The 13,631-nt window shown below is 45.0% G+C and overlaps 1 protein-coding gene across 50 annotated transcripts in view; it reads left to right on the top strand.

The window, feature by feature from the left end:
* Nucleotides 1-13,631, top strand: part of si:ch211-266g18.10 (titin) — a 149,038-nt gene that overhangs the window by 105,055 nt on the left and 30,352 nt on the right. For 42 of the 50 annotated variants that reach the window (XM_031830529.1, XM_031830528.1, XM_031830481.1 and 39 more), the window contains 11 exons: nt 154-201; nt 373-420; nt 511-558; nt 638-682; nt 816-863; nt 987-1,034; nt 1,528-1,620; nt 1,757-1,804; nt 12,525-12,572; nt 12,650-12,697; nt 12,911-12,994. In XM_031830529.1, the coding sequence (XP_031686389.1) occupies nt 154-201; nt 373-420; nt 511-558; nt 638-682; nt 816-863; nt 987-1,034; nt 1,528-1,620; nt 1,757-1,804; nt 12,525-12,572; nt 12,650-12,697; nt 12,911-12,994 (606 nt within the window). The remainder of the gene's footprint in view (nt 1-153; nt 202-372; nt 421-510; nt 559-637; nt 683-815; nt 864-986; nt 1,035-1,527; nt 1,621-1,756; nt 1,805-12,524; nt 12,573-12,649; nt 12,698-12,910; nt 12,995-13,631) is intronic. The other 8 variants (XM_031830526.1, XM_031830525.1, XM_031830482.1 and 5 more) reach the window with 7 other exon arrangements.

Below are 13,631 nucleotides of genomic sequence, written 5' to 3'. Positions count from 1 at the left end.
GTAATTTGATAGTGCTTGATAGAGGCTGAAAGTCACTATTTTACTGAGAAGCTGAATTTAGCAGTGAGAAGACCAAACCAGCTCTTGCAAAAAAATAATGAAATGGCCCAATTCTTTAGATTCATTTTGTGTCTTCTCCAATGATTGTTTTAGAAGCTGAAATTCACAAAGAAAACGCCAATGCAGCTTCATCAAAGAAAGGTATGGATAACTTTTTTCTTTAGACTTGAAACAAAAAACGCTAGTCTTACTCTAAATAGATGTCTGCCACAGAGTGTGCTTCATTTCTCTCTCAACCAAATACTCAGTATGGGTTTGAATCAATTGCAGTTTGAACCTTTGCTGTATATGTTATCATTCTTGTTTGATTAGAGTCCAAGGAAACTAAGGAACAAGCCAAACCAGAGCCTTCAAATGAAGGTACAGATAGGATGTTTTTTTCTGGCTTCAAAATGTATAATGGCGCAATTCTTGAGATTCATGTTGTGTCTTGTCCAATGATTTTTTTAGACAGTGAAGTTCCCAAAGAACAAACCATAGCAGCTACATCAAAGAAAGGTGCAAATTATTCTTTGTGTACCACAGATCTAGATCGGTACACAGATCTAGTTTATTAAATCATTTTTCTCTGATTTAGATGCTGAAGCAAAAGAAAAGGCCAAATTAGCTCCAGAAAAGAAAGGTATGAAATTATTTTTGAATTGTTAATTTTCCGCTTATTCAAATAATAGGTAGGCAGCCTATGTGTCCATTTTATGCTATTTATAAAACATTCAATAAGTTATTATTGTAAGGACTGTTGTACGTGAACTTAGAAGCTGAAGTTTCCAAAGAAAAAGCCAAAGTAACTCCTTCAAATGAAGGTAACAGAATGTATTGATTTTTAACACCACCAATATAATATTACAGACAGTACATAATCTCAGAGAAAAAATAATATCCTGCTATATTCATAGAGAAACACAATTATGTTGCTTTTGATTCAGATGCTGCAGTTATTAAAGAAAAGATCAAATCAGCTCCTGCAAAGAAAGGTAAGAATGTGGTTAGTATGTAATTAGGAATTTGTTATAATATTTGTTTGCATTGTGTTGTATTTATTATATTCACGGCATATTTTTTGTTACTTTCATTGTTTATAAATGTTTATAATCTCTTCCAAATTTGACAAATCTAAATTCAGAGTTAGCAATTGAAAATGCAAACACTACTGTAAATAGTTCTGGATAAGAGTGTCAGTTAAATTACATATTTTGTAAATGTAATATAAAGATTGAGGTGAAAACAACCCTTACAAATGATCTAATTTCAATATAAATATGTATTTTCTCTTTGCACACAAATGTTATATTGCAATAATGTTTGTTTCTTGTTAGTGCAGGCTTGAGAAGCAGTATATTACATTTAAGAACATATAAGAACACGAATACTATAGAATAATTTATTGTATTTTAAATATCAGATTATACAATACTCCAATTTAATAATCTTATACTGCATGTATGTCCTTATCAACATTTGAAATAGATGCTGATGTTGTTAAAGAAAAGACGAGACCAGTTCCTGCAAAGAAAGTGAAAACTGTAAAAGACAAGACAAAACCAGCACTGGCTAAGAAAGGTATTGAAGAAATGTTTTTTAAATTGGTTTTACATCTAAAATACAGTATGTATTTACTATGAATTAGTACATTTGTGCTATTATGCTTTAATTTGACCTGCCAGTCTTTCAACTTAAATGTTTTTATTTTATTCAGAGGCTGAAGTTGGCAAAGAAAAGTCCAAACCAACACCTGCAAAGAAAGGTACTGGTGTATTACAGTACTTCACTACAGTAGTTTTTAGACTGAGTAGAACAGGGTGGTCAAAGATATGGCCTGCTTCCTGTGAAATCATCCTGTGCAACCAATGTTGTTTTAAATGTAAGTATTATATTCTTCCTAATATTTAAAAATCATCTAAACATGTTATTTCTGTAGAAAGAGCTGGATTCAGCTACTAAGGCTAAATAAATTAAACAACCCCAAGTGTACTAGAGACATCAAACTGGCACATATTGTCTAACATTATTCTTGTCCTCCATTCTCAAGTATCAGAACCTGAATGTTCAAAAGAGAAAACAAAAGCAGCTCATGTCAAGAGAGATATACAGTGCCTTGCAAAATTATTAATTCCCATTGGTGTTTTTCCTAATTTGTTTCATTACAACCTGTAATTTAAATGGATGTTCATTTGGATTTCAAGTAATATATACAAAATAGTCCAAATTTGGTGAAGTTAAAAAATAAAAAAAACGGGAAAGTGGTGCATGCATATGTATACACCCCCTTTGCTATGAAGCCCCTAAATAAGATCTAGTCCAACCAATTACCTTTAGAGGTCACATAATTCATTAAATAACGTCCACCTGTGTGCAATCTAAGTGTCACATGATCTGTCACATGATCACAGTATACCTACACCTGTTCTGAAAGGCCCCAGAGTCTGCAACACCACTAAGCAAGGGGCACCATGAAGACCAAGGAGCTCTCCGAACAGGTCAGGGACAAAGTTGTGGAGAAGTACAGATCAGGGTTGGGTTATGAAAAAATATACGAAACTTTAAACATCCCATGGAGTACCATTACATCCATTATCAAAAACTGGAAAGAATATGGCACCACAACAATCCTGCAAAGAGAGGCATTAATCTGGGGCAACAAAGAGACCATAGATAACCCTGAAGGAGCTGCAAAGCTCCACAGCAGAGATTGGAGTATCTGTCCATAGGACCACTTTAAGCGTACACTCCAAAGAGAGCTTTTACGGAAGGGTGGCCAGAAAACAGCCATCGCTTAAAGAAAAAAAATATTAAAAGATTTTGGCGTTCACCAAAAGGCATGTGGGAGACAAACATATGAAAGAAGGTACTCTGGCCGTCAAGGAAAACTTGACGGCCAAACCCAACACCTCTCATCACCCCTAGAGCAACATCCCCACAGTGAAGCATGGTGGTGGCAGCAGCATGCTATAGGTATGTTTTTCATCGTCAGGGCTGGGAAACTGTTCAGAATTGAAAGAATGATGGATGGCGGTAAATACAGGGAAATTCTTGAGGGAAACCTGTTTCAGTCTCCCAGAGATTTGAGACTGGGATGGAGGTCCACCTTCCAGCAGGACAATGACCCTACGCATACTACTAAAGCAACACTTGAGTGGTTTAAGGGGAACCATTTAAATGTCTTAGAATGGCCTAGTCAAAGCCTAGACCTCAATCCAATTGAGAATCTGTGGTATGACTTCAAGATTACTGTACACCAGCAAAACCCATCCAACTTGAAGGAGCAGGAGTTGTTTTGCCTTGAATCATTGGCAAAAATCCCAGTGGCTAGATGTGCCAAGCTTATATAGACACACCCAAAGAGTCTTGCAGCTGTAATTGCTGCAAAAGGTGGCCCTACAATGTATTGACTTTGGGGACTTTGGGAATGTATTGACTTTGGGGGTTGAATAGTCAGGCACGCTCAAGTTTTCTGTTTTTGTTGTTGTCTTGTTTGTTTCATGTTGTGTAAATCAAACGATACAAACCACCAAAACCCCCAAAATACATTTTGATTCCAGGTTGTAAGGCAACAAAGTAGGAAAAATGCCAAGGGGGTGAATACTATCGAAAGTCACTGTACATTGTAATTATGTTGTCCTTTTACTCCATCTGGGGGTTTCAGACAGTAAACCTTAATCTACAGATACAGGCTGGGGAATATCGCCGCATGCAAGAAGAACTGGAGGCAGCTAAAGCGGAGACGCGGCGATATGAGGCAAGGCAGCGCAGTAGGCACGAGGCATCTCCAAAACAATTTTTTGGGGGGGGGGGCACATGGGGAGAATGGCGGAGTCAGGCGAGAGACCTGAGCCAACTTCCCGTGCTTACCGGAAGCAGCGTGGTACTGGTCAGGAACCGTGTTATGCGGTGAAGCGCAAGGTGTCTCCAGTGCGCGCTCATAGACCGGAGTGCTACATGCCAGCCCCCCGCAAATGCCATGCGAGAGTGGGCATCCAGCCAGGGCGGAGTGTGCAAGCTCAGCGCGTTTGGTCTCCGGTGCGCCGTTTCCGCCCAGGGAATCCTGCGCCGGCTCTGCGTACTGTGTCTCCGGGGCGCTAGGAGGAGGGTTCAATTAGCCCTATGCCTGCGCTCCGCTCATGTCGGGCGAAAGTGGGCATTGAGCCTAAGGGAGAGGTGCGAGTCGTAAGCACCAGATCTCTAGTGCTCCCCACAGCCCGGTTTGACCTGTGCCTGCACTCTGGAGGGGCCGGGCCAAAGTGGGCTTTCAGCCTGGAGGAGTAGTGCCAAGGTTGCGCACTCGAGCTCCAGTGCTCCCCCACAGCCCGGTTCATCCAGTGCCTCCTCCACGCACCAGGCCTCCTGTAGGTCTCCACAGCCTGGTGGGTCCTGTGGCAGCCCCACACACCAGGCTGTCTCTGCGTCTCCTCCCTCCAGCATCGCCCTCCTGTCCGGAGCCGCCAGAGTCGCCCTCCTGTCCGGACCTGCCAGAGTCGCCCTCCTGTCCGGACCTGCCAGAGTCGCCCTCCTGTCCGGAGCCGCCAGAGTCGCCCTCCTGTCCGGAGCCGCCAGAGTCGCCCTCCTGTCCGGAGCCGCCAGAGTCGCCCTCCTGTCCGGAGCCGCCAGAGTCGCCCTCCTGTCCGGAGCCGCCAGAGTCGCCCTCCTGTCCGGAGCCGCCAGAGTCGCCCTCCTGTCCGGAGCCGCCAGAGTCGCCCTCCTGTCCGGAGCCGCCAGAGTCGCCCTCCTGTCCGGAGCCGCCAGAGTCGCCCTCCTGTCCGGAGCCGCCAGAGTCGCCCTCCTGTCCGGAGCCGCCAGAGTCGCCCTCCTGTCCGGAGCCGCCAGAGTCGCCCTCCTGTCCGGAGCCGCCAGAGTCGCCCTCCTGTCCGGAGCCGCCAGAGTCGCCCTCCTGTCCGGAGCCGCCAGAGTCGCCCTCCTGTCCGGAGCCGCCAGAGTCGCCCTCCTGTCCGGAGCCGCCAGAGTCGCCCTCCTGTCCGGAGCCGCCAGAGTCGCCCTCCTGTCCGGAGCCGCCAGAGTCGCCCTCCTGTCCGGAGCCGCCAGAGTCGCCCTCCTGTCCGGAGCCGCCAGAGTCGCCCTCCTGTCCGGAGCCGCCAGAGTCGCCCTCCTGTCCGGAGCCGCCAGAGTCGCCCTCCTGTCCGGAGCCGCCAGAGTCGCCCTCCTGTCCGGAGCCGCCAGAGTCGCCCTCCTGTCCGGAGCCGCCAGAGTCGCCCTCCTGTCCGGAGCCGCCAGAGTCGCCCTCCTGTCCGGAGCCGCCAGAGTCGCCCTCCTGTCCGGAGCCGCCAGAGTCGCCCTCCTGTCCGGAGCCGCCAGAGTCGCCCTCCTGTCCGGAGCCGCCAGAGTCGCCCTCCTGTCCGGAGCCGCCAGAGTCGCCCTCCTGTCCGGAGCCGCCAGAGTCGCCCTCCTGTCCGGAGCCGCCAGAGTCGCCCTCCTGTCCGGAGCCGCCAGAGTCGCCCTCCTGTCCGGAGCCGCCAGAGTCGCCCTCCTGTCCGGAGCCGCCAGAGTCGCCCTCCTGTCCGGAGCCGCCAGAGTCGCCCTCCTGTCCGGAGCCGCCAGAGTCGCCCTCCTGTCCGGAGCCGCCAGAGTCGCCCTCCTGTCCGGAGCCGCCAGAGTCGCCCTCCTGTCCGGAGCCGCCAGAGTCGCCCTCCTGTCCGGAGCCGCCAGAGTCGCCCTCCTGTCCGGAGCCGCCAGAGTCGCCCTCCTGTCCGGAGCCGCCAGAGTCGCCCTCCTGTCCGGAGCCGCCAGAGTCGCCCTCCTGTCCGGAGCCGCCAGAGTCGCCCTCCTGTCCGGAGCCGCCAGAGTCGCCCTCCTGTCCGGAGCCGCCAGAGTCGCCCTCCTGTCCGGAGCCGCCAGAGTCGCCCTCCTGTCCGGAGCCGCCAGAGTCGCCCTCCTGTCCGGAGCGGCCAGAGTCGCCCTCCTGTCCGGAGCGGCCAGAGTCGCCCTCCTGTCCGGAGCGGCCAGAGTCGCCCTCCTGTCCGGAGCGGCCAGAGTCGCCCTCCTGTCCGGAGCGGCCAGAGTCGCCCTCCTGTCCGGAGCGGCCAGAGTCGCCCTCCTGTCCGGAGCGGCCAGAGTCGCCCTCCTGTCCGGAGCGGCCAGAGTCGCCCTCCTGTCCGGAGCGGCCAGAGTCGCCCTCCTGTCCGGAGCGGCCAGAGTCGCCCTCCTGTCCGGAGCGGCCAGAGTCGCCCTCCTGTCCGGAGCGGCCAGAGTCGCCCTCCTGTCCGGAGCGGCCAGAGTCGCCCTCCTGTCCGGAGCGGCCAGAGTCGCCCTCCTGTCCGTGGCCCACGGTGAGTGTCCCCGCTCCAGAGGCACCACCTAAGTGGACCAAGCCTAAGGTGGAGCGGGGTCTACGTTCCGCACCAGAGCCACCACCGCAGATAGAGTCCCACGCAGACCCTACCCTATTTGAGTCTGCACCTTTGGGGGTGGGGTACTGTCACACCCTGACCTTTTTATGTCTCTATTTTGGTTTGGTCAGGGCGTTAGTTGGGGTGGGCATTCTATGTTTTTGTGTTCTATGTTTTCTATTTCTGTGTGTTTGGCCGGGTGTGGTTCTCAATCAGAGGCAGCTGTCTATCATGGTCTCTGATTGAGAACCATACTTAGGTAGCCTTTTCCCACCTGTATCTTGTGGGTAGTTATTTTCGGTTTTGTGTGTCTGCACCAGACAGAACTGTTTGGTTTGTTCCGCTTTGTTATTTTTTGTTCTAGTGATCAGTTTTATTAAAAATCATGAACACATACCACGCTGCACCTTGGTCCTCTTCTTCAAACAGCCGTTACAACTGGAAATTCCAATTCTACTGTGGGAGTCAAACGCACAACCACTACCACACTGTATCAACTCAGCCATATGGGACTTAGTATTATAAAATAGTATGAAGTGATTTGCTTAATGAACATCCATAAATAAAGTTACGGTCAAACTTTTGGACACACCTACACATTCAATTTTTTACTATTTTCTACATTGTAGAATAATAGGGAAGACATCAAAACTATAAAATAACACATGGAATCATGGAGTAACCAGAAACGTGTTAAACAAATCAAAAACTATTTTTGATTCTTCAAAGTAGGCAGCCTTTGCTTTGATGACAGCTATGCACACTCTTGGCATTCTCAAATCAAATGAAATCAACTGTTATTGGTGACTTACACATGGTTAGCAGATGTTGTTGCGAGTGTAGCAAAATGCTTCTCGATCCGACTGTGAAGCAGTATCTAACAGGTAATATCTAACAATTCCACAACAAAAACTAATATCTAAAAAATTCCACAACAAAACCTATAACACAATATCTACTAAAGGAATGGGATGCGGATATATAAGTATAACATATATGAATGAGCAATGACTGAGCGGCTAAGATGCAATAGATAGTAAAGAATAGATAGTGAAGGATACAGTATATACATATGAGATGAGGAATGCGAGATATGTAAACATTCTTAAAGTGGCATTATTAAATGACTACTGTTCCATTTATTTAAGTGGCCAATGATATCAAGTCTGTAGGTAGGCAGCCGCCTCTGTGCTAGTGGTGGCTGTTTAACAATCTGATGGCCTTGCGATAGAAGCTGTTTTTCAATCTCTCTGTCCCAGCTCTGATGCACCTGTACTGACCTCGCATTCTGGATGGAAGCAGGGTGAATAGCTAGTGGATCGGGTGATTATTCTCCTTGATTATATTTTCTGCCTTCTTGTGACATCGTGTGTTGTAGGGCAGGTAGTTTGCCCCCGGTGATGCGTTATGCAGACTGCACCACACTCTGGAGAGCTCTGCGGTTGTTGGTGGTGCAGTTGCTGTACCAGGCGATGATACAGCCCGAAATGATGCTCTCAACTGTGTACCTGTAAAAGTTAGTGAGGGTTTTCGTTGACAAATTTTTTCGGCTTCCTGAGGTTGAAGATGTGCTGTTGAGCCTTCTTCACTACACTGTCTGTGTGTGTTTCAGTTTGTTGGTGATATGTACACCGAGGAACTTAAAACTTTCCACTTTCTCCACTGCTGTCCTATCAATGTCCTGTCAATGCGGATAGGGGTGTGCTCTCTCTGCTGTTTCCTGAAGTCCAAAATCATCTCTTTTGTTTTGCTGACATTAAGTGAGAGGTTATTTTCCTGACACCACAGTCCCACCACACTCCTATCCTATCCTCACCTCCTCCCTGTTGGCTGTCTCCTCATTGTTGATAATCAAGCCTAGCACTGTAGTGTCATCTGCGAACTTGATGATTGAGTTGGAGGCGTGCTTGGCCACACAGTCGTGGGTGAACAGGGAGTACAGGAGAGGGCTGAGAACGCAGCTTGTGGGGCCCCAGTGTTGAGGATCAGCGGAGTGGAGATGTTGTTTCCTAACTTCACCACCTGGGGTTGCCCGTCAGGAAGTCCAGGACCCAGTTGCACAGGGTGGGGTCGAGTCCCAGGGTCTCAAGCTTAATGTGGAGTTTGGAGGGTACTATGGTGTTGAATGCTGAGCTGTAGTGAATAAACAGCATTGTTACATCTGTATTCCTCTTGTCCAGATGAGATAAGGCAGTGTGCAGTGTGATGGCAATTGCATAGTCTGTGGACCTATTGGGGCTGTAAGTAATTGGAGTGGGTCTAAGGTAACAGGTAGGGTGGAGGTGATATGATCCTTGACTAGTCTCTCAACCAGCTTCATGAGGAATGCTTTTCCAACAGCCTTGAAGGACTTCCCAAATATAATGACCACTTGTTGGCTGCTTTTCCTTCACTCTGCGGTCCAACTCATCCCAAACCATCTCAATTAGGTTGAGGTCGGGTGATTGTGGAGGCCAGGTCATCTGATGCAGCACTCCATCACTCCTCTTCTTCCACAGCCTGGAGGTGTGGTGGGTCATTGTTTTGTTGAAAAACAAATCATAGTCCCACTATGCTCAAACCAGGTGGAGTATTGCTGCAGAATTCTGTGGTAGCAATGCTGGTTAAGTGTAGCTTGAATTCTAAATAAATCCCTGACAGTGTCACCAGCAAAGAACCCCCACACCATCACACCTCCTTTTAATTTTATTTCACCTTTATTTAACCAGGTACGCTAGTTGAGAACAAGTTCTCATTTACAACTGCAACCTGGCCAAGATAAAGCAAAGCAGTACGACAAAAATAACAATCAATCAAATTTATTTATAAAGCCCTTCTTACATCAGCTGATGTCACAAAGTGCTGCACAGAAACCCAGCCTAAAACCCCAAACAGCAAGCAATGCAGGTGTAGATGCACGGTGTCTAGGAAAAACTCATTAGAAAGGCCAGAACCTAGGAAGAAACCTAGAGTGGAACCAGGCTATGAAGGGTGGTCCTCTTCTGGCTGTGCCGGGTGGAGATCATACAGAACATGGCCAAGATGTTCAAATTTTCATAGATGACCAGCAGGGTCAAATAATAATAATCACAGTGGTTGTCGAGGGTGCAACAGGTCAGCACCTCAGGAGTAAATGTCAGTTGGCTTTTCATAGCCAATCATTCAGAGTTACTCCCTAGAGAGTTGAAAACAGCAGGTCTGGGACAGGTAGCATGTTTCACCGAGTTACACATAAATACAGAGTTACACATAACAAAGTACAGTCAACAACACAATAGAAAAATCTACGTACAGTCTGTGCAAATGTAGAAAAGTAGGGAAGTAAAGGCAATAAATTGGCCATAGAGGCGAAATAATTACAATTTAGCATTAACACTGGAGTGATCGATGTGCAGATGATGATATGCAAGTAGAGATACTGGGGTGCAAAAGGACAAATAACAATGTGGGGATAAGGTAGTTGGGTGTGCTATTTACAGATTGGCTGTGTACAGGTACAGTGATTGGTAAGCTGCTCTGACAGCTGATGCTTAAAGTTAGAGAGGGAGATATAAGACTCCAGCTTCAGTGCAGCTTTTTGCAATTCGTTCCAGTCATTGGCAGCAGAGAACTAGAAGGATAGGCGGGGATGACCAGTGAAATATACCTGCTGGTGCGTGTGCTACGGTGGGTGTTGCTATGGTGACCAGTGAGCTGAGATAAGGCAGGGCTTTACCTAGCAAAGACTTATAGATGACTTGGAGCCAGTGGGTTTGGCGGATCCAGTTTGCTGAGTAGAGTGTTGGAGTCTATTTTGTAAATGACTTCGCCGAATCGGATCGGTAGGACAGTCAGTTTTACGAGGGTATGTTTGGCATTATGAGTGAAGGAGGCTTTTTTACAAAATAGGAAGCCGGTTCTAGATTAAATTTTGGATTGTAGATGCGAGTCTGGAAGGAGCGTTTACAGTCTAACCAGATACCTAGGTAAATTGTAGTTGTCCACATAATTTAAGTCAGAACCGTCTGTCCAGTGATGCTAGTCGGACGGGCGGGTGCGGGCAACAATTGGTTGAAGAGCATGCATATAGTTTTACTAGCATTTAAAATCAGTTGGAGGCCACAGAAGGAGTGTTATATGGCATTGAAGCTTGTTTGGAGGTTTATTAACACAGTGTCTTAAGAAGGGCCAGATGTATACAGAATGGTGTCGTCTGCATGGAGGTGGACCAGAGAATCACCAGCAGCAAGAGGAACATCATTGATATATACAGAGAAAAGAGTCAGCCAGAGAATTGAACCCTGTGGCACACACATAGAGACTGCCAGAGGTCCGGACAACAGGCCCTCCAATTTGAACAACTGAACTCTATCTGAGAAGAAGTTGGCTAGGCAGTCATTTGAGAAACCAAGGCTATAGAGTCTGCCAATAAAAATGCGGTGATTGACAGAGTCGAAAGAATTGGCCAGGTCGATGAAGACGGCTGCACTGTATTGTCTTTTATCAATGGCGGTTATGATATCGTTTAGGACCTTGAGCGTGGCTGAGGTGCACCCATGACTAGCTCGGAAACCAGATTGCATAGTGGAGAAGGTACGGAGGGATTCGAAATGGTCGGGTTCTGTTTGTTAACTTGGCTTTCGAAGATTTTAGAAAAGCAGGGCAGGATGGATATACAGTAGATCTATAACAGTTTTGGACTAGAGTGTCGCCCCCTTTGAAGAGGGGGATGACCGCGGCAGCTTTCCAATCTTTGGGGATCTCAAATGATACATAAGAGAGGTTGAACAGGCTAGTAATATCTGCCGTTTCTTAGAAGAAAAAATCTTGAATTTGGACTCATCAGACCAAAGGACAGATATTCACCGGTCTAATCTCCATTGCTCGTGTTTCTTGGCCCAAGCAAAGTCTCTTATTATTATTGGCGTCCTTTAGTAGTGGTTTATTTGCAGCAATTCGGCCATGAAGGCTTGATTCACACAGTTTTCCTATGAACAGTTGATGTTGATGTTCAAGCCTGTTACTTGAACTCTGTGAAGTAATTATTTGGGATGCAATTTCTGATGTGCATAACTCTAACGAACTTATCCTCTGCAGCAGAGGTAACTCTGGGTATTCCTTTCTTGTGGCGGTCCTCATGAGAGCCAGTTTTATCATAGCGATGGATGGTTTTTGTTACTGCTTTTGAAGAAACTTTAAAAGTTCTTGAAATTTTCCGGATTTGACTGACCTTCATGTCTTAAAGAAATGATGGACTATCGTTTCTCTTTGTTTATTTGGGCTCACGAGTGGCGCAGTGATCTAAGGCACTGCATTTCAGTGCTAGAGGGGTCTCTACAGACATTGGTTTGATTCCAAGCTGTATCACAACCAGCTGTGATTTGGAGTCCCATAGGGCGGTGCACAATTTGTCCGGGTTAGGGTTTGGCCGCGGTAGGCCGTTATTTTTTAAATATGAATTAGTTCTTTGACTTGCCTAGTTAAATAAAGGTTAAATATTTTTTGGTTTTGTTCTTAATATGGACTTGGTATTTTACCAGATAAGGGTGGTATACAGAAGATAGCCCTACCTTGTCACAGCACAACGGATTGTCTCAAACGCATTAAGAAGGAAAGAAATTTCACAAATTAACTTTTAACAAGGCACAACTGTTAATTGAAATGCATTCCAGGTGACTACCTCATGTAGAGAGAATGCCTAGAGTGTGCAATGCTGTCATCAAGGTAAAAGGTGGCTACTTTGAAGAATCTCAAAACTCAGATATATTATGATTTGTTTAACACTTTCTTGGTTACTGCATGATTCCATGTTTGTTATTTCATAGATGTAGTGTCTTCACTAATATTCTGCAATGTAGAAAACAGTACAAATAAAGAAAAACCCTTGAATGAGTAGGTGTGTCCAAACTTTTGACTGGTACATGATATATATAACTGGGATCCTAATACAATTCTAAATATAATACATTCCAATTCAAACAGTCCAAACTGTTTTTATTCAATTACCTTTCCAAATTTGATTTAGTTCCATAACTTGAAGATTTTAGAAATTTGAATTTAATTTAACTTAAATGATTGGATTTGAACCCAATTCTGCATTATAGTTATCTTTTTTGTCATAAAAATGTGATTCCTTCTTGATTTGTTTTTGTTTTTTAATACCTGAAGTTCCTCTTCCTATAGAAGAGAATTTCAAGTCAACACCAGTAAAGAAAGGTAAAGCAAAGCTAAGATATTGGAGTTGTTCATTTACTGCAATTAATAAGGTATACTAAATTGTTTTATTTGTTTAGAACTTGTTGCACCACTGGGGAAAGCACGACCAAAAATTGGAATCAAAGGTAGTAACGTCCCCCATTTTTTTCATTTTTTTTTTTACATTGAATGTTTTCATACTTTGGGAAGTGAAGCCATTGTTAGATTGTATTTGAATTAATACATAAATCAACTTTGAGATAACAGGTTTAATAGAAATTGACACATTTTCTCTACCTGGATTTTCATCCTAAGACTTGAAAGATTCTGATATGGATTGTATGGTCTTTTTTTGACAGAATCTGAAGTCATTCGCAGAAATCACAGTCACATAAATTCTTCTCTTACAAAGGAGAGAGTTAAAGTTGTACTTGTAAAGAAAGGTAAGTGGCATCACTTAAACATAGTATCCATGTTCATGCCCACTGTATTCATTATTTTAAACTTTTAAACACATCTTTAATGTTTCTGTTTTGTTTAGACCTTGCAATGCACAATGATAAGGCAAAACCAACAATATTTGTACACCGAATATTTGATTTTCTGATTTTCTTTAAAAAAATCAGAGGCAGAGAGATTCTTGCAATTTTAATATCCAAAATTCTTTACTAACCATACAAAATTCTTACATTAGTAAGTAGATATTATGATCCCACTTTCCAGCAAGTGTCCCTAATACCTATACATATTTACATGGTACTTACAGTGTCTTCATAAGGTATTCACACCTCTTGATTTCTTACACATTTTGTTGTGTTACACTGAATTTAAAAAATGGGTTAAATTGAGATTTACCCCATAATGTCAAAGTGGAATTATATTTTTAGACATTTTTACAAATTAATAAAAAATGAAAAGCTGAAATGTCTTGAGTCAATAAGTATTAAACCACTTTGTTACGGCAAGCCAAACTAAGTTCAGGAGTATAAATTGGCTTAACAGGTCAAATAATAAGTTGCATGGAATCACTGTGTGCAATATGTGTTTAACATGATTTTTTAATGACTACCTCACCTCTGT

Source organism: Oncorhynchus kisutch, linkage group LG8 (assembly GCF_002021735.2).
Source record: "Oncorhynchus kisutch isolate 150728-3 linkage group LG8, Okis_V2, whole genome shotgun sequence".
Taxonomy (NCBI): Eukaryota; Metazoa; Chordata; class Actinopteri; order Salmoniformes; family Salmonidae; genus Oncorhynchus; species Oncorhynchus kisutch.
Note: the sequence above shows the minus strand (reverse complement) of the source record. Positions and strands in the feature narration are given on the sequence as shown.